Source organism: Callionymus lyra, chromosome 1, assembly GCF_982586985.1.
Source record: "Callionymus lyra chromosome 1, fCalLyr1.hap1.1, whole genome shotgun sequence".
NCBI lineage: Eukaryota > Metazoa > Chordata > Actinopteri > Syngnathiformes > Callionymidae > Callionymus > Callionymus lyra.
The window spans coordinates 38,799,559-38,824,987 of record NC_141818.1 but is presented as its reverse complement, the minus strand read 5'-3'; the positions used below and the strand labels follow the sequence as shown (position 1 = coordinate 38,824,987).

Here is a 25,429-nt window from a genome sequence, read left to right as displayed (position 1 = left end):
GAGATTTCAAACACTGGACTGATATTTTTCTGCTCCTGGAATAATACACTATATATATATATATATATATATATATATATATATATATATATATACTACACATATAAATAAATCATAAACATAAGTGATCAGAAGTTAAAGTGGTAATATTCAATAGAATATTTTATTGTTTTAAAAAAGAAAACTGTCAACAAATGGGTTTTTCTCATTTAAGTAGATATATATATACTGTATATATACAGTATATTGTATGATGATGGTGATGATGGTGAAGATGATGATGATGGTGATGATGATGGTGAAGATGATGATGATGATGAAGATGATGATGAAGATGATGATGATGGTGAAGATGATGAAGATGATGATGATGATGATGATGGTGAAGATGATGATGATGATGATGATGAAGATGGTGATGATGATGAAGATGATGAAGATGATGATAATGATGATGGTGAAGATGATGAAGATGGTGATGATGATGAAGATGATGAAGATGATGATAATGATGATGGTGAAGATGATGATGATGGTGAAGAAGATGATGATGATGGTGAAGAAGATGATGATGATGGTGATGATGATGATGATGATGATGATGGTGATGATGATGGTGATGATGATGATGATGATGAAGATGATGATGAAGAGGATGATGATGGTGAAGATGATGAAGATGATGATGATGATGATGGTGAAGATGATGATGATGGTGAAGAAGATGATGATGATGGTGAAGAAGATGATGATGATGGTGATGATGATGATGATGATGATGATGGTGAAGATGCTGATGGTGAAGATGAAGATGAAGATGAAGATGAAGATGAAGATGATGATGGTGAAGATGCTGATGATGGTGAAGATGCTGATGATGGTGAAGATGCTGATGATGGTGAAGAAGAAGATAATCATGAAGATGCTGATGATGGTGAAGAAGATGATGATGATGGTGAAGAAGATGATGATGATGGTGAAGATGCTGATGATGGTGAAGAAGAAGATAATCATGAAGATGCTGATGATGGTGAAGATGATGATGATGATGGTGAGGAAGATTATGATGGTGAAGATGATGATGATGGTGAGGAAGATGATGATGATGTTGGTGAGGAAGATGATGATGATGGTGAAGAAGATGATGATGGTGATGATGAAGATGATGATGGTGAAGAAGATGATGATGATGATGGTGAAGAAGATGGTGATGATGAAGATGATGATGGTGATGATGAAGATGTTGATGATGAGGATGGTGAAGAAGATGGTGATGATGAAGATGATGATGGTGAAGATGATGATGGTGGTATTATATAATTTGTGTTTATTTATTTAAAATTATGAAATGTTATTTAATTTGTTTAAAGCTTTATTTATTATTAGTTTTTCATAATAAAACTCTTATTATGTCATCGCTTCTGCACGAGTTCACTGTCTCCGTCATTAGTGGCGATGCCAACACTCATCTCTCATTGGTCGACACCCAACGACGTCACACGCCTTCTCCGCACGCCATTGGTCGGCGCTGATTTTCTGAGGCTGCCGACGACGAGTCGCTGCACGAAGGCAGGTCTGAAGCATCTGCAGCAAACGATGACGGTCGCGTCGCTCTTTCTGCCTTAAAACGAAGATAAAGGAAAAAACAGCCTCTATCATGGTACGTATTAATAAACACTATTATTTCTGTGTTTATGGTGTTTTTCTGCTGGTCGAGGACGTTTAGCTATTTCCTGTTAGCGCGCTGAATGCTACACGATAGTCAGTGTTTCCAGGAGAACAGGTGGAATCTTCATGGATGGAATGACATCACGAACAAACTCTACATTTCCTCAGGAATTAATGCGTCTGTTTATGTGTTTTTTCCTGGGTTTATTTTCCAGTATGGATTTGTCAATCACGCCTTGGAGCTGCTGGTTCTGAGGAACTACGGTCCGGAAGTGTGGGAGGACATCAAGTGAGTTCCTGCTCCTGTGTTTACACTTGGATGTGAAGAGATGTTTGACACACAACTCATCTCATGTACAGATGTTGTTCTCACTCTTGGCTCTGTTTAAATAATCATACGATGGCTTTTAAAATAGATTTTCCATTTATATTATTTTCTTTTTTATACTAGACTTGTTATGTTAGGTTGAATGTCTCTTATCTTTCAAATTAAAATAATCATAAACAAATATTATATCTTCAAAAGGAGGATTCCCTCTTTTAGTTTGCTTTTTTTTTTAGCCTTCTAATCTTTTACTACATACCATAGTAAACGTGAAGTCATCATACTTTTGAAAGTGGATGTGATCTTTGTTCAGGGGCCACATTTTATACAGACTGTTGTTAGGGGCCATCAAAAAAAAACAACAATAAAATAATATAAGTAAGTAAGTAAGTAATTTTTATTTGTATAGCGCTTTTCCAGACCTGGGTCACAAAGCGCTTAAACAATCAAAACAATATTCAATAAAGTATATATTTTAAAGATCAAGATAAAACTGATAACACAACAGGAGTTCCAGAAAATCAAGGAAAAGCTTGAACAAAGATAATAGCAAAATAATACATTAAATAAACAGAGTATAAATTACAATCAATTGCAGTATAATAACAGTATTTTATTGTATTTATTTACAACTTCCTATCTGATATTAAAGCATTTACTAAATGTTTTACATGTATCCAAAGATAAGAGAGGAAAAGTGCTAAAACAAAAAACGTTTAAGTCGTATTTAGAGACTAGCATTGAGTAAAATAAATCATTTCTAAGTAGTTGGTTTCTACATGATCTTTCGACCTCAAGAGGGCCACACAAATACAGTCAAGGGGACGCCTTTTGGCCCTGCTGTAGAGGAATAAAGCAGAATTTAATCAATTATTATTATTATTTTTGTCAAATCTCTGCTGACCCAGACGTGGCCCCGGTCTGAAATATAGTTTTGTAGCAGAAACTGGCAGCATCTGCACTTTAAAAAAAAAAAAGGTTATCAAAGTAAAAGTGGATTTAAGCAGCGATTCATCACGTCAGTTCCAAACACGAGCGACTGCTTCATGTGGAGCTCAGATCCTCCCCTCACCAGTTTGTTGATCCAGCTGTTTTTATTTTAACGGCTTCTCCGGACAGAGTTGTAGATCATGTTTGTTTTCCCAGCTCACAGCGAAATGAGAAACTAATCATCCGTGCGACGAACAATAGTTTGTAACAACACGACCTCGTGTTCATACAGTCTTGATTTTTAATTACTTCCAATGTTGGAAACTTTCAAACCTGATCTTCTTAAAAAGCTCCTGGAATGGCCGGTCAATAAATCAGGCTCTATTTAAGGGTCGGTGACTCCATCTTTACCGAAATGGCTTTTTCCTAAAAATGTCCAGAGACCGTGTTTTTTTTTTTTTTACGCTTCCGTCGATAACATCTTGTGTTTACAGACGAGAAGCTCAACTGGACATCGAGGGTCAGTTTCTCGTCAGGATTATATACGATGACACGAAAACTTACGACCTGGTCGCAGCTGCCAGTAAAGTCCTCAGTAAGTTTTTCTTTTTTACTCTACGGATCAACAAATAATGATTTTTCGAATGATATTTCTGTTCTTTTATTCTTACAAACGCAGAGATCGACGCCGGAGATATCCTGCAGATGTTCGGGAAGATGTTTTTCGAATTTTGCCAGGAGTCTGGATATGACACCATCCTGAGAGTGCTGGGGTCCAATGTTCGTGAGTTCCTGCAGGTGAACTTGAATTTTACTTTAAAGATGGAAATCTAAGGCCTTTAGGAAAATATAGATTTACTTCAATATCCTGCTATTGTTTTTATTTTTTTATTTATGATTATCATAAAGGGTGTTAGAAAATATCGATTTAACGATATATCGCAATATTTTTATTCACGATACTGTATCAATATTCAATAGCGCTGTAACCATATTTTAAAAAATATATATTTAAAAATATATATATTTTTGCGCTGCCGACACTAACTTTATTAAATGTCTAAAGACGAATCACGACACAGAATATGAGCCGATCGAAGAAACAAGAAAGACCAAACAAAACGAAGCCGTTAACTTTCCTGTTCTGTAGAGACGAGAGAAACGTTCAGTCGACGCATGAAAGTCAACAATAACAAACGTTCTTGTTGGTGTTAATGTTGACTTTATCATTGGAATCTGACTCATACAATAAGTAGAGTTTAATACTGGTTGAATAAAGGCTGTTAGCGCTGAGTTCCATGTGACATCTACGCTAAATTTGATTTCCACAAACTTGTTAATGTAAATTTTTTGTACATTTTTTGAGAAGCACTTTTCTACAAGCACCTTCACATTTGATTAGAGAAAGTATTTGCTCATTTCTTTGCTGTAAAAGCCAGAAAAAAGTGGTGTATCTTTAAAAGAATCAATATATTGTTGTTACTACAGAATTGCAAAATATCGTATCTATGTGAAGTATACATGCAGGCTTCGAATATAAACTTTTTAAGGTCAAGGCAAGTGTTGCCTTAAAGAAGAGCATAAATTTAAGGGCCCCAAGGCAAACATTTATTTTGAAGTAGGGGCGCCAAAGCAAATGTGTGTATATATATATATATATATCATGCTATTTTCAACACATTTATTTTACTCACAACAAATAATTCAATAGCATTTTTAAATAATGCACTCGGGTTCGACATAATGTCATTTTAGCATCTAAGCTATGCATTCACATCTTGTGCTTCTACTGCTAGTAATTATTCATTTATAACAAATATGTATTATAACAAATGTTCACAAACTTAAATAAAATGCTCTGAATAAATAATCACCTGACATACATGTTAAAGTCATGAGAATTAAAAGATTATAAATGACTGGATTACATGTAAAAGTAAAATGAGTCATGAGATTTGGTTAATCAGTCATTATATCAATAATATCGTTTTCATTAGCGGCTTGTATTCAATGTTTACAAAAAGTATACAAATCCACGTATGTTACACACTTGGTCGCTGAGAGCCACGAATTAAAATAAACACACACATGGCAACATCGACAAGTTTAGGAACTGGCGAGTTTCGGGGGCAAACAAACCACTAAATACTTTTAGCACTGCATTTAACAGAGAAATAAACTTACCTAAAAAAGTTGTGTATTTTGCTACATTTTTCCCAACAGCCTGTAATTTCTCGTCTATTCTTTTTTTTTACCCTTTCCTTGCTTGGCATTTTTAAAGTTCAATGCCTGACCAAAATTCACCAGACACCTTTACCTACTTCAAGATGCTGATGTAATGAGTGTATCACTCGCTCGGCTGTTTCCGTCCTCAGTTGACCTTTGACACCCATGTTGTTTACCTTTTACCGTTAGATATTGAACAGTTAAAAATGCTAAATAACAGTCAAGTCGGGACGATTTTATTATGTTCATGCGACGAAACAACAACGCTACCAGTATTTATTAACCAATTAAAAGCTGTTGCTGTAAACGTGGGTACATTTTTCAGTATGTGGAGGTACTGTGGTTGCCGCGGTGAAATTTCGAACCCTGAACATGTATCGAGATATGTTTCATATCGTCATATTCTTGCCAATACACATCCCTAATTAACATTTAAGTTCATTTTTATGTTGAAATTAAACATCGATCCTCTAGATGGCAGCAGTCATTAAAGCCTCTGTAGCTAAAGGAAATATGAGAGATCCTGGAGATGACTGAGCATGAGAGGATGCAGTCGACTCCAGCAGCTTTCAAATCTGATGTTTGGACATATTTTGGTTTCAAAACAAATGAAAGTAGTTACGACTTCATCAAGAGTCATGTGGTCTGTAAATTCTGCAACACCAGAGTCAAGTACTCAACAATACTACAAATATACCCTTGTTCTGACAGTGAGAAATATATCATATCGTTGCCCCTGTATCGTGCACCTAAAGATTCTTTAAAATGTTTAATATTTTTTGAGCATAATATTTTTTTATTTAATAATTGAATCAAATAATCCCTTTATTAATCATTTTAGATAAAAAAAATATACAATCTTTTCAAAATTAAATGTTTTTTAAAACTTTAATTCCAATAATTAATGAATGCATTTTCTAAACTGTTTCAACACCAAAAATATTGAAGAAAATAATAATAATAACAAATAATTGTATTCATAAAAACGATGACATGCTTCATATTTGTACCTCAGCGCCACTAACATCATTTCATTTGAAACTCTTCGTGTCGCCGTCTTAACGGAAGTGGAAACATTTTAGTTTTTTTACACGCGATGCCGCCAAGATTAATTTTTTTCTTTCCGTGACACGATGCACTTCCGTCGCCAGAACCTGGACGCTCTGCACGACCACCTGGGCACCATCTACCCGGGGATGAGGGCGCCCTCGTTCCGCTGCACCGACGCCGAGAAGGGAAACAACTTGATCCTTCACTATTACTCGGAGCGAGAAGGACTGCAGGACATCGTCATCGGCATCATCAAGACGGTCGCTCAGCAGATCCACGGCACCGAGATCGAGATGAAGGTCCGTAGACGCAAAAGACCTTAAAGTTAAATAATTAATCTAGTTTTATCCAGACGCTTATTTGAGATTGAGCTGTAAAATAAAGAATATGATTCAATGATTTCCTTTCAAGATGATCCAGCCCAAAAGCGAGGAGTGCGACCACATCAAGTTCCTGATCGAGGAGAAGGACTCGGAGGAGGAGGCCTTCTACGAGGATCTGGACGGTTTCGAGGAGAACGGCACACAGGAGACCCGGATCAGCCCGTACACCTTCTGCAAGGCCTTTCCCTTCCACCTCATGTTCGACAGAGACCTGATGCTCACCCAGTGCGGGAACGCCATCTGTCGCGTCCTACCTCAGGTGCAAACCCTTTCTTATCTTAGCTTTAAGGTGTGAGACTCCAGGGCCCCGGGGCCCAAACAGTCATTTCCTGTGGCCTGTAAGAGCTTTGAAGGGAAACTAGAGTTTTGATTTAAGTGTGTCTCAAAAAAGATGTCGGACTCTATTGTATCATCAGCGACTGTTTGTACAAAACTATATTTTCATTCAAGTATTTACATTAGAAAATGATCTTAAGCCCCGCCCACTGAAATCACTTATGTTGTCGTTTATCATAACCACACCCACTCTGCTGTGATTGGTCAAGCATCAAGGTTGGTCGGCGCCTATATTCCATCAAGGAAGTCTCCACTGCCAAGGGACTCGTTGTATAAACAAAGCGAGGCGTGATTACAGCTGGCTGAAAGAGGAGTGAAGCCATTGTTACGTCATAATGGACTCCGCTCTCGTAACCTCTCGTTCGCTGAGATTTCAGACGGGGGAGACCTTTATAGGAAGACTTAAACATTTGAAACATGAGAGTGAATCAAGAGATTTGGGTTTTTACATTGGTTGCCCGTTAAATACATGTATTTTTTTTAATAATAATTGAGGATGTACTAATAATTTGAGACTACTACTACTACTACTACTTTTATTTTTCTACTACTTCTAATTTTACTACTAATTCCACTTCTTCTACTTTAACTACTAATTCCACTACTACTTCTACTTTTACTACTTATTCTACTACTACTTTCAATACTACTACTAATACTACTACTACTTCTACATTTACTTCTAATTCTACTACTACTTTTACTTTTCTACTATTTATACTTTTTTAAAACTAATTCCACTTCTTCTACTTTAACTACTAATTCCACTTCTACTACTAATACTACTACTACTTCTACTTTTACTACTAATTCTACAACTACTTTTACATGACCAAGCCGTGATCACAGCCGGCTGGAGGAGGAATGAAGCCATTGTTACGTCATAATGGACTCCACTCTCGTAACCTCTCGTTCGCCAAGATTTCAGGCGAGGGGGAGAACTTTATAGGAAGGGTTAAACATTTGAAACATGGGCGGAATCAACAGATTTTGCTTTTCACATTAGTTGCCCTTTAAATACATGTATTTTTTTTAAATAATAATTGAGGATGCACTAATAATTTGACAGTATTACTACTACTACTACTTTTTTTTTCTACTACTTTAACTACTAGTTCCACTACTACTACTACTACTACTACTTATACTTTTACTACTTATACTACTACTACTGTCACTACTACTACTAATACTACTACTACTTCTACATTTACTTCTAATTCTACTACTACTTTTACTTTTCTACTACTTCTAATTTGACTACTAATTCCACTTCTTCTACTTTTTTAAAACAAATTCCACTTCTTCTACTTCTACTACTAATACTACTACTACTTCTACTTTTACTACTTATTCTACAACTACTTTTACATGACCAAGCCGTGATCACAGCCGGCTGGAGGAGGAATGAAGCCATTGTTACGTCATAATGGACTCCCCTCTCGTAACCTCTCGTTCGCCGAGATTTCAGACGGGGGAGAACTTTATAGAAAGGGTTAAACATTTGAAACATGAGAGTGAATCAACAGATTTGGGTTTTCACATTGGTTGCCCTTTAAATACATGTGTTTTTTAATACTAACTGAGGATCCACTAATAGTTTAAGAGTATTATGAGTCATGCTTTATACCGTAATTAATCTCAATTAGTGAAATGCATTTATAATCTGTATAAATAGTTTATTTTTGCACCATGCTTTATTTGTCTAAACCAAGGCTCCCCAACCTTTCTCGGACCACGGACCGGTTGAATGTCAGGATTATATTCACGGGCCGACGTTCAGATATAAGAAAGTAAAAATACAATAGGATGACGTGGAAAAAAAAAATACATTTCACTATAATGCTGAATCAGCAAGAGCTCATGACTGGTTACAACAAGATGTATTTGTATCTAAGCTTGTTTGATTGTATGCCGATGATGTTGTTCTGTATGTATGTGTCTCATAGCTTTTAGACACTTTGTGTGAGTTTGTGTTTTAGCATTATTTATATGGAATGAAGATTGTAAAACAGAAGATTAGTTCTAGAGTTGTTCACTAGTCAAGAGTCACACGCTTATTTCAGAGAAAATCTGCTCTTTTTTTTTCAAAATCAAAGCCGATGAATGTTCATGTTAATCCTTTGATATGTCAGTGTTTAAGTTTAAGCCAACAATTGTACAGAGACGTCCAAGAATGAAAAGAAGTTGTGATCAGATGTTTGAGACGGTTTGGTGAAACATCTCCTGCAGCTCCAGCCCGGCGCCTGCATCCTCCCGTCCGTCTTCTCTCTGGTCCGTCCTCACATCGACTTCAGCTTCCACGGCATCCTGTCCCACATCAACACCGTCTTTGTTCTACGCAGCATGGTGAGTCGGGTACACTCGTGTGACCATGTTTCCTCCAAACAATGGTTATAATCAAGCAGATTCTCATGTGACTAACCTTTGACCCTTGAGTCGTCTCCGGGTCGAGGTGAACGACCTCCTTGGCTTGCATGAAAGAAAATGCAGAGGTCGTTCACCTCGACCCGGAGACGACTCAAGGGTTAAGTGGTTATTATCGAGAAAACTATGACTAATTCTCGTCTTAAATGAAACTGATTGAGTGAATGCTGGGAAGGCTATGGTCTAGCTTTCTTTTATCTCTTCCACGCTTTCTTTTTTTTACTCTTTTTCTACCCCATTTATTTCAATTTGAAAAATCTTCAACTCATGTTTCAACTCCTTCCACTTTGACCTACTACTTATACTTTTACTACTAATTCCACTACTACTTCTACTACTACTACTCTACATTTAATCCTAATTCTACTACTACTACTTTTATTTTTCTACTACTTCAAATTGTACTACTAATTCCACTTCTTCTACTTTAACTACTAATTCCACTACTACTACTACTACTACTTTTACTACTATTCTACTACTACTTTCACTACTACTACTAATACTACTACTACTTCTACATTTACTTTTAATTCTACTACTACTACTACTACTTTTACTACTTATTCTACTACTACTTTCACTACTACTACTAATACTACTACTACTTCTAATTTTACTACTAATTCCACTTCTTCTACTTTAACTACTACTTCTACTACTACTTCCATGTTTACTACTTATTCTACTACTACTTTTACTTTTCTACTATTTCTCCTTTTATTAAACTAATTATACTTCTTCTACTTTAACTACTAATTCTACTTTTACTACTAATACTACTTCTACTTCTACTACTAATTCCACTTCTTCTACTTTAACTACTACTTCCACTACTACTAATACTACCAATAATTCCACTTCTACTTCCACAGCACAGCATGCTCAGCATTCACACTGTATTTTCTTCTCGAAGTGCACTCTTTCTAGTGATCTTCTTATCGTTACATTTGTTCAAACGAAAGTACATTTATTTGTACCACACAATCGAATCAACAAAAAAAGGTGGTAGTACCAGTATCTTAATGCTTTGTTACAAAAGGGGAATAAGTTTTGTATTTTAAATCCACCGTGACACTTGCTTCCATTATCAATTGAACATTGTTTGCAAACGGAGACAGAAAAGATTGAAAACTACAGAAGCAGAGTCGAGAATATTTGAGCAGGAAAGTTCAGGACCGAAGGTGAAATATTCATGAAGGTTTAATCCTGGAAGGAGGGCCTGCTGAACGTGGAGACGGTGGAGAACGAGGACGAACTGACGGGGGTGGAGATCAGCTGCCTCAGATTGAAGGGACAGATGATTTACTTGCCAGAGGCGGAGAACATCCTCTTTCTCTGCTCCCCCAGGTGAGTCCACCCAAGTGTGAGTTCTCCATTAATCAGCAGCTGCTACTTCATTCAAATATTCCACTGTTAAAATGTATATATATATTTAAATGTTAATGTTATTTTTGTCTTACTGTATTTTCAATACAAAACTGCATCACATTTCACGATTAACTTTGATTTGCAATAGTTTTTTCCATACCCAATATAAGACTCACTATTCATGTGACGCAAAAACTGGTGTGAATTATAAATTGATCGTTCAGATAACATAAATAATAACATTTACTATTACTTTAATTAATGAACTTGAGTGTCTACAGTTTGACCCCTTGAACTGTGAGGTTTAAAATGACCTGCAGCCTCTTTCAATATATATAAATATATACTATATATACTATCAAGTGATTTAAACCATTATTTAACTTGATACATACTGAGTAAATAATAAAAAATAAATACCACCATGTCATGTTTCTTTAGGTGACATCACAAAGAGCAGATCACCTTCCAGGAGCCGAGGTCTCGAGCACTCACTTTCAATTTAATTATCCTTGCTATATATTATGTATTAAAAATTGAATAAAGCATTCACAAATTAAAAAAAAAAGCTCATTTGTGTAATAGGCAATGTTGTAGCTTGAAACATTAAAAATAAAATAAAATTATATCAACGAAATATTACCTAATAAGTCTCTAATCGACTTTATTTTTCTCACGACTGTTGCCAAAAGCTCTATATTCTCGCCTCATATATGTAAACTGTGTCACTGGATACTGGGCAATGAATAGGGATTGGCCAGGTTTGCTGACCTTTCTCTCTCCCAGCGTGATGAACCTGGACGACCTGACCAGAAGGGGTCTGTACCTCAGCGACATCCCTCTGCACGACGCCACGCGTGACCTGGTGTTGCTGGGCGAGCAGTTCCGCGAGGAGTACAAACTGACCCAGGAGCTGGAGATCCTGACCGACCGTCTGCAGCACACCCTTCGAGCCCTGGAGGACGAGAAGAAGAAGACGGACAGGTCTGATCTTTTTTTTTTTAAACCACGATTTCAAAGGGAAAAGGTGTAGAAGAAACATAATTTAAAATAAGTAGGTTTTCAGTCTATTGTAAATATTATTTCAATTAAACTCAATTGGTCGGGTGGGGTCACCAGAGGTCATATCATGAGGAGACTGGGCCACAAGCTCAACTCTTTTTTACAATTTAATTGATGTTTTGATGGATGTATGGGATTATTTTAGATCATCTTAACTTCATAATCAATGCTGTATACAGTAAATGATCAGATTATTCTAGAAGCATCTGACAATTTTAAATAATTCTCTGCTTCCAGTCTTCGGTTTGCCATGAGTTCAGGGGTCGTCATTAGATTCTGTGAATGTTGTAAGGGGCCGTCAAGCAAAAAGATGGAACAAAACCCAAAGAAAAAAGGAGAAAATAGCTTTGTCATGACATTTATTTAGCTAAAAAAGTTACATTTTTATTTATTTAATTTAAAATAATGTTTTTTTCAAAACATTTATTTAATTTACATAATGTTTTGAGGGATTTATATATATATATAAGAATAAAAAATAATTAAGTTGAAATATAAATGAATAATAAATACAAAATACATTTGTTAATAAGCAACTAGAACCATTCACATGATCATATTTATTATGTTAAGCATGGATCTGTTACTACACCAGATGATTCCTTCAGGAGCTTCACACTCACGACACGGGCGTCGCCTATAATAGGAACTCTTCACCGTCTTCATCCTCTCGTGAAATTCCTCCACCATCACACCTGCACTATTATCTTTTCTGTGTTCTCTTCTCACCTCTCGCCTCTTACCGGTGATTGCAAATCTGTATTCTGCACTAAATAATCTCGTCTTAAACCATCTATTTGTGACACGAGATGTCGTGTCTCCGGGAAAAAAAAACATTTCTTGGGAACGTGAGGTTTTCCTTCTTCCCCCGTTCTGTACGTTTCATCAGCCGTCAAATTGTCTGCATCACAGGAGGTATTTCGAGACCGCCATGATTTTACCGTTGCCATAGAAACACCACACTCCCCAAACCCAACGTAGCGTACGCAGAGAAAATGACCAAAATGTCCTCGGGGAGGAATAAAATAAAAAATGCTCGTCCACTTTCGTTTAAGTCCCTACAGAGTCTGCACCTGTATCTCATTCTCTTGTTTTTTAATGAGACGTATTTCAGCGTCTATTCCTTCTCCCTCCACTCAGGCTTCTCTATTCCGTCCTGCCGCCATCCGTCGCCAACGAGCTGCGCCACAAGCGTCCGGTCCCGGCCAAACGCTACGACAACCTGACCATCCTGTTCAGCGGCATCGTGGGATTCAACGCCTTCTGCAGCAAGCACGCCTCGGCCGAGGGCGCCATCAAGATAGTCAACCTGCTCAACGATGTTTACACTCGCTTCGACATCCTGACGGACTCACGGAAGAACCCTTATGTATACAAGGTGAGCGGCCAGAAAGCTGTCGGCAACCAATGGCGTGTTTGCGTGGAGAGGATCCGCAAATCTAAAAAAAAAAGTTCCATTTCCTGCCGTCGAGGGCGAAAATGAAAAAAACGCGGCGGTGACGCTGCTGATTTAACATTTCACGGTAACACACCGACAAGGATATAAGAGGTAATTTATATCTCCAGTTGTGTCTTTTCCCCCCATTTGAAGAGTGTAAACACAACATGGTTTTACTCAGGGACTATTTTATGGAGCTCCGGTGGCAGATTTACACGCACTGCTTTCAGGAAAGAATGCACTTTGAGATGTCAAACAGACCCAGTGAGTCAGCCTCATCCAGCGGGTCGACAAAAGAAGTAATATTTACTCTAAAGGCTGAATGGCCTGGTGGTCCCAGTGTTTTCAGCCGATCTCGGGCGGAGGCCCCCGCATGCCTGACGAGCCGATGTTCAAATGTTTACGTTTCGGTTTGTGTATTTAAAGGAAAAACTCCATTTGATGCATGGATTCACCGAACTTCTCGTACACAGGGTTAAACCCATAGTTCACACAAAAATCCCAACTCGTTTTCTACTCACCCTCGTGTCGACTGAAGGTTGGGATTTGTTTTTTTTAGACAAAAATGTTTGTTCATTTTAATGTAGCGACTGGAGCTCAGTTGCCTTCGTCCTAAAAGTCGAACTTAAAAACATCCAAATACTTCAAAACTACTCGTCTGTAACTCAAACTTGCAAATATTCAGATGTATGAATCTGCTCGTGCAAACAAATATAAGCACTTTTCTTTGTTTATCCAAATCCACATGGAATTAATCGCAGACTTGTTCCCCTTTCCACGCCCTCATTTACATATTTAAATCATATTAAAATGAACCAAATTCGTGATCTTTGTCTCTGCGATCAGAAAAAAACGAATGAAAACATGAATTTTTACCTAACAGTTTATTTTCTTTCAATTTAAATTTAAATTATTGCGGACATGATCCGGTGTAAACGTTTATATTTAACATACAGGGTTATTAATGCAAATATTTTATTTCCAGAGACGATCAGGGCCTTATTTGAAACATCTTAAAATGGAGTTTAACAAGAATAAAACTGTAAATCAGTAACTAGCACTATAGTGAGTATTGATGATGATGAGAAGATGGTCTGATCGTCTGAGCTTCATATTAATGTGTGACACGACACAAATTCTTATTACATTTATGAATTAATATTGTATTTATATAAGTGTGATTTTCAAAGAGATCTGATCACGTGATCACATCAGGGAAACCGGCTTTAGCTGCTTTCATTCTGCAGCTTCAGTTTGAAAGAACGAGATGTTGTTTCAAAAGAACGTCTGTGACTCTCGTGGAGAAAGACTTGAAGCGATCAGACGCTGATCATTTTGTTCGTTTTTTTATTAAAAACAAGCTTATAATGTCTACATTTTTCCCGAATAGCGTGAAATAGAGGATTAAAATATTAAGTATAAAACGATCAATGTTGTCCCAATAAATACAGATCATCGGTTTGGTGAATGAGAACATATTTATATGTTTGTGAATAATTTAATATCCATTTGTGTGTTTGTTAATTTTTTATCGATACTGATCGTAGTGAGGCTGACGTGCATCCGAGCAGTAAATAAGGACGTTTTTAACACTCTTTTCCCTCGCATGCCTGACGAGCCGATGTTCAAATGTTTACGTTTCGGTTTGTGTATTTAAAGGAAAAACTCCATTTGATGCATGGATTCACCGAACTTCTCGTACACAGGGTTAAACCCATAGTTCACACAAAAATCCCAACTCGTTTTCTACTCACCCTCTTGTCGACTGAAGGTTGGTCAGATTTGTTTTTTTTTAGACAAAAATGTTTGTTCATTTTAATGTAGCGACTGGAGCTCAGTTGTCTTCGTCCTAAAAGTCGAACTTAAAAACATCCAAATACTTCAAAACTACTCGTCTGTAACTTGCAAATATTCAGATGTATGAATCTGCTCCTGCAAACAAATACAAGCACTTTTCTTTGTTTATCCAAATCCACATGGAATTAATCGCAGACTTGTTCCCCTTTCCACGCCCTCATTTACATATTTAAATCATATTAAAATGAACCAAATTCGTGATCTTTGTCTCTGCGATCAGAAAAAAACTAATGAAAACATGAATTTTTACTTAACAGTTTATTTTCTTTCAATTTCAATTTAAATGATTGCGGACATGATCCGGTGTAAACGTTTATATTTAACATACAGGGTTATTAATGCAAATATTTATTTCCAGAGACGATCAGGGCCTTATTTGAAACATCTTAAAATGGAGTTTAACAAGAATAAAACTGTAAATCAGTAACTAGCACTATAGTGAGTATTGATGATGATGAGAAGATGGTCTGATCGTCTTGAGCTTCATATTAATGTGTGACGCAACACAAATTCTTATTACATTTATGAATTAATATTGTATTTATATAAGTGTGATTTTCAAAGAGATCTGATCACGTGATCACATCAGGGAAACTGGCTTTAGCTGCTTTCATTCTGCAGCTTCAGTTTGAAAGAACGAGATGTTGTTTCACAAGAACGTCTGTGACTCTCGTGGAGAAAGACTTGAAGCGATCACACGCTGATCATTTTGTTCGTTTTATTATTAAAAACAAGCTTATAATGTCTACATTTTTCCCGAATAGCGTGAAATAGAGGATTCAAATATTAAGTATATAACGATCAATGTTGTCCCAATAAATACAGATTATCGGTTTGGTGAATGAGAACATATTTATATGTTTGTGAATAATTTAATGTCCATTTTTGTGTTTGTTAATTTTTTATCGATACTGATCGTAGTGAGGCTGACGTGCATCTGAGCAGTAAATAAGGATGTTTTTAACACTCTTTTCCCCCGCATGCCTGACGAGCCGATGTTCAAATGTTTACGTTTCGGTTTGTGTATTTAAAGTAAAAACTCCATTTGATGCATGGATTCACCGAACTTCTCGTACACAGGGTTAAACCCATAGTTCACACAAAAATCCCAACTCGTTTTCTACTCACCCTCGTGTCGACTGAAGGTTGGGATTTGTTTTTTTTAGACAAAAATGTTTGTTCATTTTAATGTAGCGACTGGAGCTCAGTTGCCTTCGTCCTAAAAGTCAAACTTAAAAACATCCAAATACTTCAAAACTACTCGTCTGTAACTCAAACTTGCAAATATTCAGATGTATGAATCTGCTCGTGCAAACAAATACAAGCACTTTTCTTTGTTTATCCAAATCCACATGGAATTAATCGCAGACTTGTTCCCCTTTCCACGCCCTCATTTACATATTTAAATCATATTAAAATGAACCAAATTCGTGATCTTTGTCTCTGCGATCAGAAAAAAACGAATGAAAACATGAATTTTTACTTAACAGTTTATATTCTTTCAATTTAAATTAAAATTATTGCGGACATGATCCGGTGTAAACGTTTATATTTAACATACAGGGTTATTAATGCAAATATTTATTTCCAGAGACGATCAGGGCCTTATTTGAAACATCTTAAAATGGAGTTTAACAAGAATAAAACTGTAAATCAGTAACTTAGAGGCGCTGAGTGTTGATGATGATGAGAAGATGGTCTGATCGTCTTGAGCTTCATATTAATGTGTGACACGACACAAATTCTTATTACATTTATAATTTAATATTGTATTTATATAAGTGTGAGATCTGATCACGTGATCACATCAGGGAAACCGGCTTTAGCTGCTTTCATTCTGCAGCTTCAGTTTGAAAGAACGAGATGTTGTTTCACAAGAACGTCTGTGACTCTCGTGGAGAAAGACTTGAAGCGATCAGACGCTGATCATTTTGTTCGTTTTATTATTAAAAACAAGCTTATAATGTCTACATTTTTCCCGAATAGCGTGAAATAGAGGATTAAAATATTAAGTATAAAACGATCAATGTTGTCCCAATAAATACAGATTATCGGTTTGGTGAATGAGAACATATTTATATGTTTGTGAATAATTTAATATCCATTTGTGTTTTTGTTAATTTTTTATCGATACATATCGTAGTGAGGCTGACGTGCATCTGAGCAGTAAATAAGGACGTTTTTAACACTCTTTTCCTCGTTGATACATATGAACTTTGACCTGGAAAAGTAGGTCTGCCCGTTTTTTTTAACCTACAACCTCTTAGTACATGAGGCCCCAAGTTTTGACATAGTCTTTTCATTCTCTGAGGCATAATCTACTGTATCTTGAATATACTCCTTCACCGAACACACTCATTATATTTCTCTCGTCTAGTTTTAAACGCTTGTGCTGTACTTCCTGTTTCGACGGCGGTTCTGCCCGTTGCGTCAAAGAAAGACAAACGATTCATAGAATATTTTTGTCTCCTTCATGTCCACAGGTGGAGACGGTGGGCGACAAGTACATGACGGTGAGCGGTCTGCCGGAGCCGTGCACACATCACGCCAAGTCGATCTGTCACCTCGCGCTGGACATGCTGGAGATCGCCGGACAGGTCAAGGTGGAGGACAAACCTGTGCAGGTCAGTCTCTGAACTATACTTGATGATGATGGTTCCAATCCCTCGTTATGGATTGGTAGAAATCTGGCGATACGATCACAGCGATATATTGTGATATGCTGTATAGCAATACTATAGTAGTTTCGACTGCATCCTCTTGTCCTCAGTCATTGCATTGAGCTGTGTCTCAAAAATCACATACTTGTGAACTTAAAGTTAGTATTTTTAGTGCATAAGTGCGTCTCAATTCCTAGTATGCGAAATGTAGTGCACCATGCACACTCAATTGTCGTACTAAAAACGCCCACAAAACTGATGCTGTGTCTCAAATTGCATACTTCTCTTAGTATACTAGAAGTTAGTATGCATCAAGATAGTGTACGTACTAACTAGTAACTAATTCTCCACAGATAGTATGTTTCAAATCAAACTCTGCTGCTACACACTAACAGGAAATGACTCGACAGCTTCTTCTTCTACTACTATTTAACGATGGTTGCAACCAGCTGTAGAAACGCTATCGCCACCTGCTGGCAGCACGTTTTGCAAGTTTGGAAGACGAAATAAAGAAAAAATATCAGAAACGAAATATTCACGAGATATCTATCAGTATCGGTATCAGCAGCGAAGACGTGTCATCCTCCTACTATTGGCTGAAAATGCACCTGTAAGTATATATATTTATATATATGACGTAACTTCCGTTTACAACATCATTAAGATGCGCAAGTATGCGATTTGAAACACTGCATGAGTATGGATCAATGGACACTTTCTACCCTAAATAGCCGCCTTCTTAGTAACGTTGATGTTGTAAAAAGAAGTTACGTTATATATATATATATATATATATATATATATATATATATATATATATATACTTACAGGTGCATTTTCAGCCAACAGTAGGAGGATGACACGTCTTCGGTGCTGATAACGGGGAAAACACTTTACTTTCTCATATTTTTTCTTAATTTCTTCTTCCAAACTTGCAAAACGTGCTGCCAGCAGGTGTCGATAGCGTTCAAACAGCTGGTTGAAACCATCGTTAAATAGTAGTAGAAGAAGAAGCTGTCGTGTCATTTCCTGTTAGTGTGTAGCAGCAGAGTTTGATTTGAGGCATACTATCTGTGGAGAATTAGTGACTAGTTAGTATGTACACTATCCTGATGCATACTAACTTCTAGTATACTTGGAGAAGTATGCGATTTGAGACACTGTTTTTGTTTAGCTGTGGTGGACGTAATGACTGCTGCCATCTAGCGGTCGGTAGTATAATTGCAACACAAACGAAGAAAATTTTTCTAAATTTAATTTCTGAAACAAATATGGCGATGTCCTAGTTATTGATCAATCACGATGATGATTCAAATCCCTATCGATTCGACCCTATTGAACGGTTGAAGATTGAGTTTGGGTCGACGGTTGCACACGCTACTAGCACACGCTACTAGCACACGCTACTAGCACACGCCAACAGGCACGTTGGATGAAGAGCAGCAGACGTTTTGTTTGACGGACTGCTGTGGATTGTTATTGTATTCACGGCTGTTGAGACCTGCGCTCTGGAAAGTGGTGTCTGCTTAACAAAGAGCTGTTTATTTTGGGGACGCGGCATCAACGGAGACGAGCGAGGTTTAGTTTTGCAGAAACAGACTCAAATCATCTCATGACCCCGGAGCTAAAAATAGAGCCTCGTTTGTCTCCGAGCTGACAACGACGAGCGCTCCAGCTCTGGAGTGTACATTTCTCCGCTGCTTCACATACTCCAGATCGTTTGTTTTTTTTTCACATCGACTCAAAGTCTGAAGATGCTTTTTTTTTGGTGGCGAGTGATTCTGCAGGAGAAATAAAAGGCAGAAAACACCCACCGAATCTTACACCTTCTTCTTGAGCTGCTTTCATCCCTTTATGGTGTTTGTTTCTATTTTTATATCTGCCGAGCTGAAAAACAACCTTTTTTATTTATATAACTCTATTTGTGGACATACTTTTAACATATAATTTATAAATAGTTTAGAATTTATCATTTAAATGTTGAGTTTTTGAAAATACATTTTCTAAATTCCATATTTTTTAAATTCAAAGCTTTTTTAATTCAATATAAAAAGGCACAGTAACTAACATCAATGATTCAATGGCTACAGTAAATTTTCAGCTATTTGCAACTTATGATACTTTTTTCACCAACATTTTTATATTGAATTTAAAATGCCTTTTATTAACAAATGTTGAATTTAGAAAACTTGTTTTGAATGAGAACATCAAAAAAAGAAATTTTGAAATTCTCAAAATGTTGAAATTTTGAAATTCAAATTCAAATTCAATTTATTTAAAGAATTTAAAATTATTTAAATTTATTTCAGAATAATTTTTCTGAATTAGAATATCCAACTCTATGTGTAAAAAAGATTTAATTCATTTCGAAAATATTCGAATTTTACATTAAATTATTAAAACAAATACCAGATTAAAGCTTTTACTATACAAATAGTCAATTAATTTTTCAATAAAAATAAATTAAACATTTGAATATATTATATATTTAGTGAATGACGTGATTCAAACACATTCAATTCTTGAAAAAAAATGTTTCAAAAGCTGCAATAAGATCCAAAACCTTTCGGTCTTCCTTGTTATTTGAAACACAAAAATCACCTGCGAGTCTATTTCTTTAGATCACGATCGGGATCCACACGGGTGAGGTGGTGACGGGGGTCATAGGTCAGAGGATGCCCAGATACTGCCTCTTCGGGAACACGGTCAACCTCACCAGCAGGACTGAAACCACGGGAGTCAAAGGGAAAATCAATGTTTCGGAATACACCTACAGGTGAGAGAACCTCCTTGTGGTGAGTTGAGGTATTACAGGAAAACGTGTCCTCTGCAGGTGTTTGCAGTCGCCAGAGAACGCCGACCCGCAGTTCCATCTGGAGTTCCGAGGTCCCGTGTCCATGAAAGGGAAGAAGGACCCGATGAAGGTGTGGTTTCTGTCCAGGAAACCCAGCGACTGATTCCGACCAGAGACTCTCCGGCAGGAACAAACCGAGACGCCGCCGCCATCTTGTTCAGACGACGTAGATATTTTGAATATAAAGAGTAGATGTTTATTTATGTCTCCTCTCACTCCTCAGCTTAACTTGAGCACATTTTCATTTCTTTCACTTAAATACATTTATTAGTGAGTGTTCGCTTCGTCTCCATTTTCACGTATTTATTGTGTTTGTTAAAATTCTCTGTGAAATATAGAATTAAATATATAATTTTAAAATGATAAAAAATAAAATATTATATAGTATTTTAAAAACAAATTAGAAGAATCTAATTACTCGTGTTAGCACTTTTTAATCTTTCTTATTATTTAATTTAAATCACTTTAAATGTGGAAACTCTTAAGATTTAAATCTTTTAATAATATTAGACATTATATTGTGTGCAATTTTGGATCACTTTTTTTTTTGCTTTTCACTTTTTTAGTCCACGCTTTTATTTAATAACTGTGCTGCTAGTCTTGTATTGTTTTCGTTTGAATAGTAAATAAAGAAATAAATGATCCGTTTGTGTTTGAATCGAGTGACAACAGATTCGCGTGTAGTAAGTCCGCCCCCTGGTGGTGAAACATAAAACTACGTTACATGTTTATTCATTTCCTACCGCTTTTGCCTTTATGACGATTATTTTAAATTTAAAGTCAACAAACGGTTATTATTACAGTAAAATAAGGACAAAAAAAAGAGAGAAAGCAAGTATTTTGGCAGAAACAGTGTTTTCTGATCGGCTAGCATGAGGAAGCTAAACATTATTTATACATTATTATTCCATATTTCTTGCTTTAGTTAAGAAATAGACTTTATTTCTAATGACTAACCTTGAACTTGTGTTCAATTAAAATCTGTTAAATGTTGATAAAACACATCAACGGCATCTAAGCTATCAAGAACAATGAGGCAACGTTAGGGCTAGACTTTGACTTACAACCTTTTCACCCACTTTTTTTTTTTTTTTTCAGTTTAAGAACATTTATCCGCTTTAAAATCTTTATGATCAACGATGAAAACGCATCTTTTATCTCCGTCCCTGAGCGAGTTTGTCCAGAGTTCAGCCATCATTGGAGGAGACGTTCTCGGCGATAAGAGATAAGAGATGAAGCTCGAACCGACAGGCGAGGGAAAGTTTGATAAAAGAAGGGATAGAGTGAATAAAAGTCATTTTCTTGAGGAGAACAATTCCAATTATAAATCGGTGAAACTCTCGTCTTTGCATTGCAAGTTCCCAGCAGGCGTCAGAACCAGTGGTGAGCGGACGACACAGAATATGACCTGTTTAGTATTAATCTTTATCTTATCAAAGGTTTGCTATCATCGCCGGTGAAGTTCAACATGGCTTCTGATAGGATTTACAGCATATTATTTACTCACTCTCTTACCGTAATAAAACTCACTTTTTAAATGTTGGTGCCAACAAAAGATTTTATTAATTGTATTAATTAATTTGGGGCATTTATCTTGTATTAACTAATTTTTTGGCCTTTTTCTTGAAGGAATTGAAATAAAAAGAATATTGAAATAAATTAAAAAAAATCTGTAATTCAGAAGAAATGACTGAAGAATCTCAACACCTCAAACGTAGCACATGTTTATACCATCACACATGTTTATACGATCACACGTGTTGAGAGATGTTGAACCAACACACACGCCCTGAGTAAACAAGCACAGAACCAGGAAGAGTTCAACATATCAAGCCTGGATTGAATCTAACCTCCGTTCTTACCCGGGATCTCACCCATGGTCCTAGAAGTTGCCACATCAGCAGGTCTGATCGTCGGGCGCTGATAAGAGCCGCGGCTTTATATATGAAGCAGCAGCAACAACCCGCTCGCTCAGACACTCCTTCAGCTGCAGAGTCGTCCGCTTGACCTCCACCATGACCTTCAACGGCACCTGGAAGATCGACCGCAATGAGAACTACGAGAAGTTCATGGAGCAAATGGGCAAGTGGCAACCGAGTTAGAATAAGAAACATCTAATCTACTTGCATGTCAGTTAGTAACTCATTTATATATATATATATATATATATATATATATATATATATATATATATTTATGTCACAGAACAGATTGGATTCCTACTGGTCCAGATTGAAATTCCAATCTGTACTAGTAGAATTCCAGATTCTACTAGTAAATTCAATACAGTAGTAGGATTACAATCTCTACTAGGAAAGATTGGAATCCTACTACTGTATTGGGATCTGAATATTGGAATTCAAATCCGTCCTAAAAAAAATGGGAATTCTACCAGGATTATCTCCAATTCAAAAAAAGAAATTCAGATTACATCAAAATGTTTTGGAAAATACTAAATCATGGAATTCCAATCTGTACTTGTAGGATTCCAGATCCTACTGGATTCCAATCTGTACTGTGACACACACACACACACACATATATATATATATATATATATATATATATATATATATATACAATTTAAAAAAATATTATAACATGCATTTCCTTTTTTTGTATAGTTTGTTATATTATCCAAAATAAAGTTGATCATATTATATTTCTTCACATCCAACCCTTTCATTTCATTTCTTCCTTATCCTTCATGAATTCCCTGCTCAAGCTTGTTTTTGTATGTTTGTATCTCTATTAATTTATCTATTTTAGTTCTTATAAATCCTGCTTTTTAACTATTCCCGTCATCCTGCAACTTCCTTTCCCAACTTTTCCTGCAATTCTGTCATCACTTTATCATAACATTCGTCCTCTGATGTCATTTGGGCCAGTTTTTGTTTTTTTAAATCGGTTTATATAAACTGGTGGGTTCCTCTGCTTTTATTCTGCTAAATCATCAACATTTTTTTTACTTAATACACATTTAAATAAAGTCACATTTCATCCAGTAACGACCGTGTTACTTTTAAAATGTTTACAGAACCTTCGATAAGCAGCAATTTTAATTATTGAGGTTTGAATCCAACTTAACAATCTCTGTGTTTGTAAACCTGCTTCTTCATAACAAAAACTGTTTTCTATCTTTGTCCCGAATCAAGCTTTTTGTAAGTTTCCTTGTCTTGTATTAAACACTCAATTATGGTCACGACCACATGAACATTAACACGTATTTTTATCTTGTATGGAAGTGTATTCGTGTCATCTGAATATTTAATGATTGAACTTAACATTTTTATTTTCATTATTCTATTAAAATACGGTTTTTTTAAGCGGTGAAGGAATTTTAAGGGGAATAATTTGATTAAAAAAATGATTATATTGATTTATTTTCATTGTTTATTTTGATCGTGAAAATGTTCAAATATAATTATTGAATTGAATAATTCAAAAAGAAAAGAAAGAAAGAAAAGTTTGAACGTTCGACCTTCGGCTCAGGGTCAAACGTCCTCCGTCCGCAGGGATCAACATGGTGAAGAGGAAGCTGGCGTCTCACGACAACCTCAAGATCATCCTGGAACAAACCGGAGACAAGTTCCACGTGAAGGAGAGCAGCAACTTCCGCACCCTGGAGATGGACTTCACTCTGGGCGTGGCCTTCGAGTACAGCCTGGCCGACGGGACCGAGCTTTCTGTGAGTGGAGCGACATTTGACCTGACCTTGAGTTAGAGCCGGTCGACCTTTTGTGACGTCATCTTATCGGCGTTATCGCTCGTATCTGCCGAATAACTCCCGATATGATGGTGACCCAGGGATCCTGGACTATGGACGGAGACGTGATGAACGGGGACTTCAAGCGCAAGGACAACGGCAAACAACTCACCACCACCAGAGTCATGCAGGGAGACGAACTCGTGCAGGTGAGCAGTTTGTAACCATATAATACAACATGATAAGAGACGCAACTACGGCTGCAGACCTGGTTTAAGTATTTTGTACTTAGGTCAGTGAGACACAGTACAGAGAAAATACAAATAAGCTGAAATATCACAATACTTAATTGATATTCAACAGCACTGTATCCATTTTTTTTTTAAATTTACAATTAAAATTAAAATATACAGTGTTTCTTCATTTTTAAGTTGCGATTTTACTTACGGCCTCCAGATGGCAGCAGTCATTACGTCCTCTATAGGAAATCCCTGAAATACCTGGGATTACTGAGGACAAGAGGATACAATCCTGCATTTATTTTATTTTTTTTAAGTTGATGTTTGGACATGTTTTGGTTTCAAAACAAAAGCAGTTACGTGGTCATGAGGTCTGTAAATTCTGCGACACCAGAGTCAAGTACACAACAATACTACACATATATCCTTGTTACTACAGTATCACGATATCCTGATACAACTTCCCTTTCGACCCATTTTGTGTCTTCCTTCAGACACATCACTCAAACATTTTTTTCATCAACTTTTCTACCTTTTTTTTTTTTATTTTAAATAAAGTGAATATAGTTTATTATTTAATAAACTAATATTAAGCCTTTTTTTACATCAATTGGTCAGAATTGAAGGTCATTCCTAGTTGCATTTTTCACACTCTTTGGACTTTTAGTGTCAACCTTTGATTTATGATTTTTGTGTCGTTCTCTCAACAGACCTACAGCTACGACGGAGTCGACGCCAAGAGGATTTTCAAGAGAGGTTAAAAAAAAACAAGCTCCAGGCGAAAGTACTGCCAACAACAACAATGCACTGCAAGTTTATCAAACACCAGCACTAATAAAGTTTTTTTTAAACGACTTGTATACCCTTTTTTTCTTAATAAAAAAAGAAAGAAAAGAA

The 25,429-nt window shown here is 36.4% G+C and overlaps 2 protein-coding genes across 2 annotated transcripts; both read left to right on the top strand.

Moving 5' to 3' along the window:
* The first annotated feature begins 1,549 nt into the window (after window positions 1-1,549).
* On the top strand, window positions 1,550-21,143 carry gucy1b1 (guanylate cyclase 1 soluble subunit beta 1). The gene is made up of 13 exons (XM_087806675.1): window positions 1,550-1,660; window positions 1,884-1,957; window positions 3,418-3,518; window positions 3,603-3,721; window positions 6,301-6,498; window positions 6,611-6,841; window positions 9,151-9,267; window positions 10,562-10,695; window positions 11,503-11,700; window positions 12,919-13,156; window positions 17,557-17,697; window positions 20,355-20,509; window positions 20,567-21,143. Exons 1-13 carry the CDS (start codon window positions 1,658-1,660, stop codon window positions 20,688-20,690), a joined length of 1,833 nt encoding a protein of 610 aa, XP_087662801.1. The 5' UTR covers window positions 1,550-1,657; the 3' UTR covers window positions 20,691-21,143.
* Window positions 21,144-22,420: 1,277 nt separating this feature from the next.
* fabp2 (fatty acid binding protein 2, intestinal) lies at window positions 22,421-25,429 on the top strand. Its single transcript, XM_087783905.1, has 4 exons — window positions 22,421-22,669; window positions 24,103-24,275; window positions 24,395-24,502; window positions 25,243-25,429. Exons 1-4 carry the CDS (start codon window positions 22,603-22,605, stop codon window positions 25,291-25,293), a joined length of 399 nt encoding a protein of 132 aa, XP_087640031.1. The 5' UTR covers window positions 22,421-22,602; the 3' UTR covers window positions 25,294-25,429.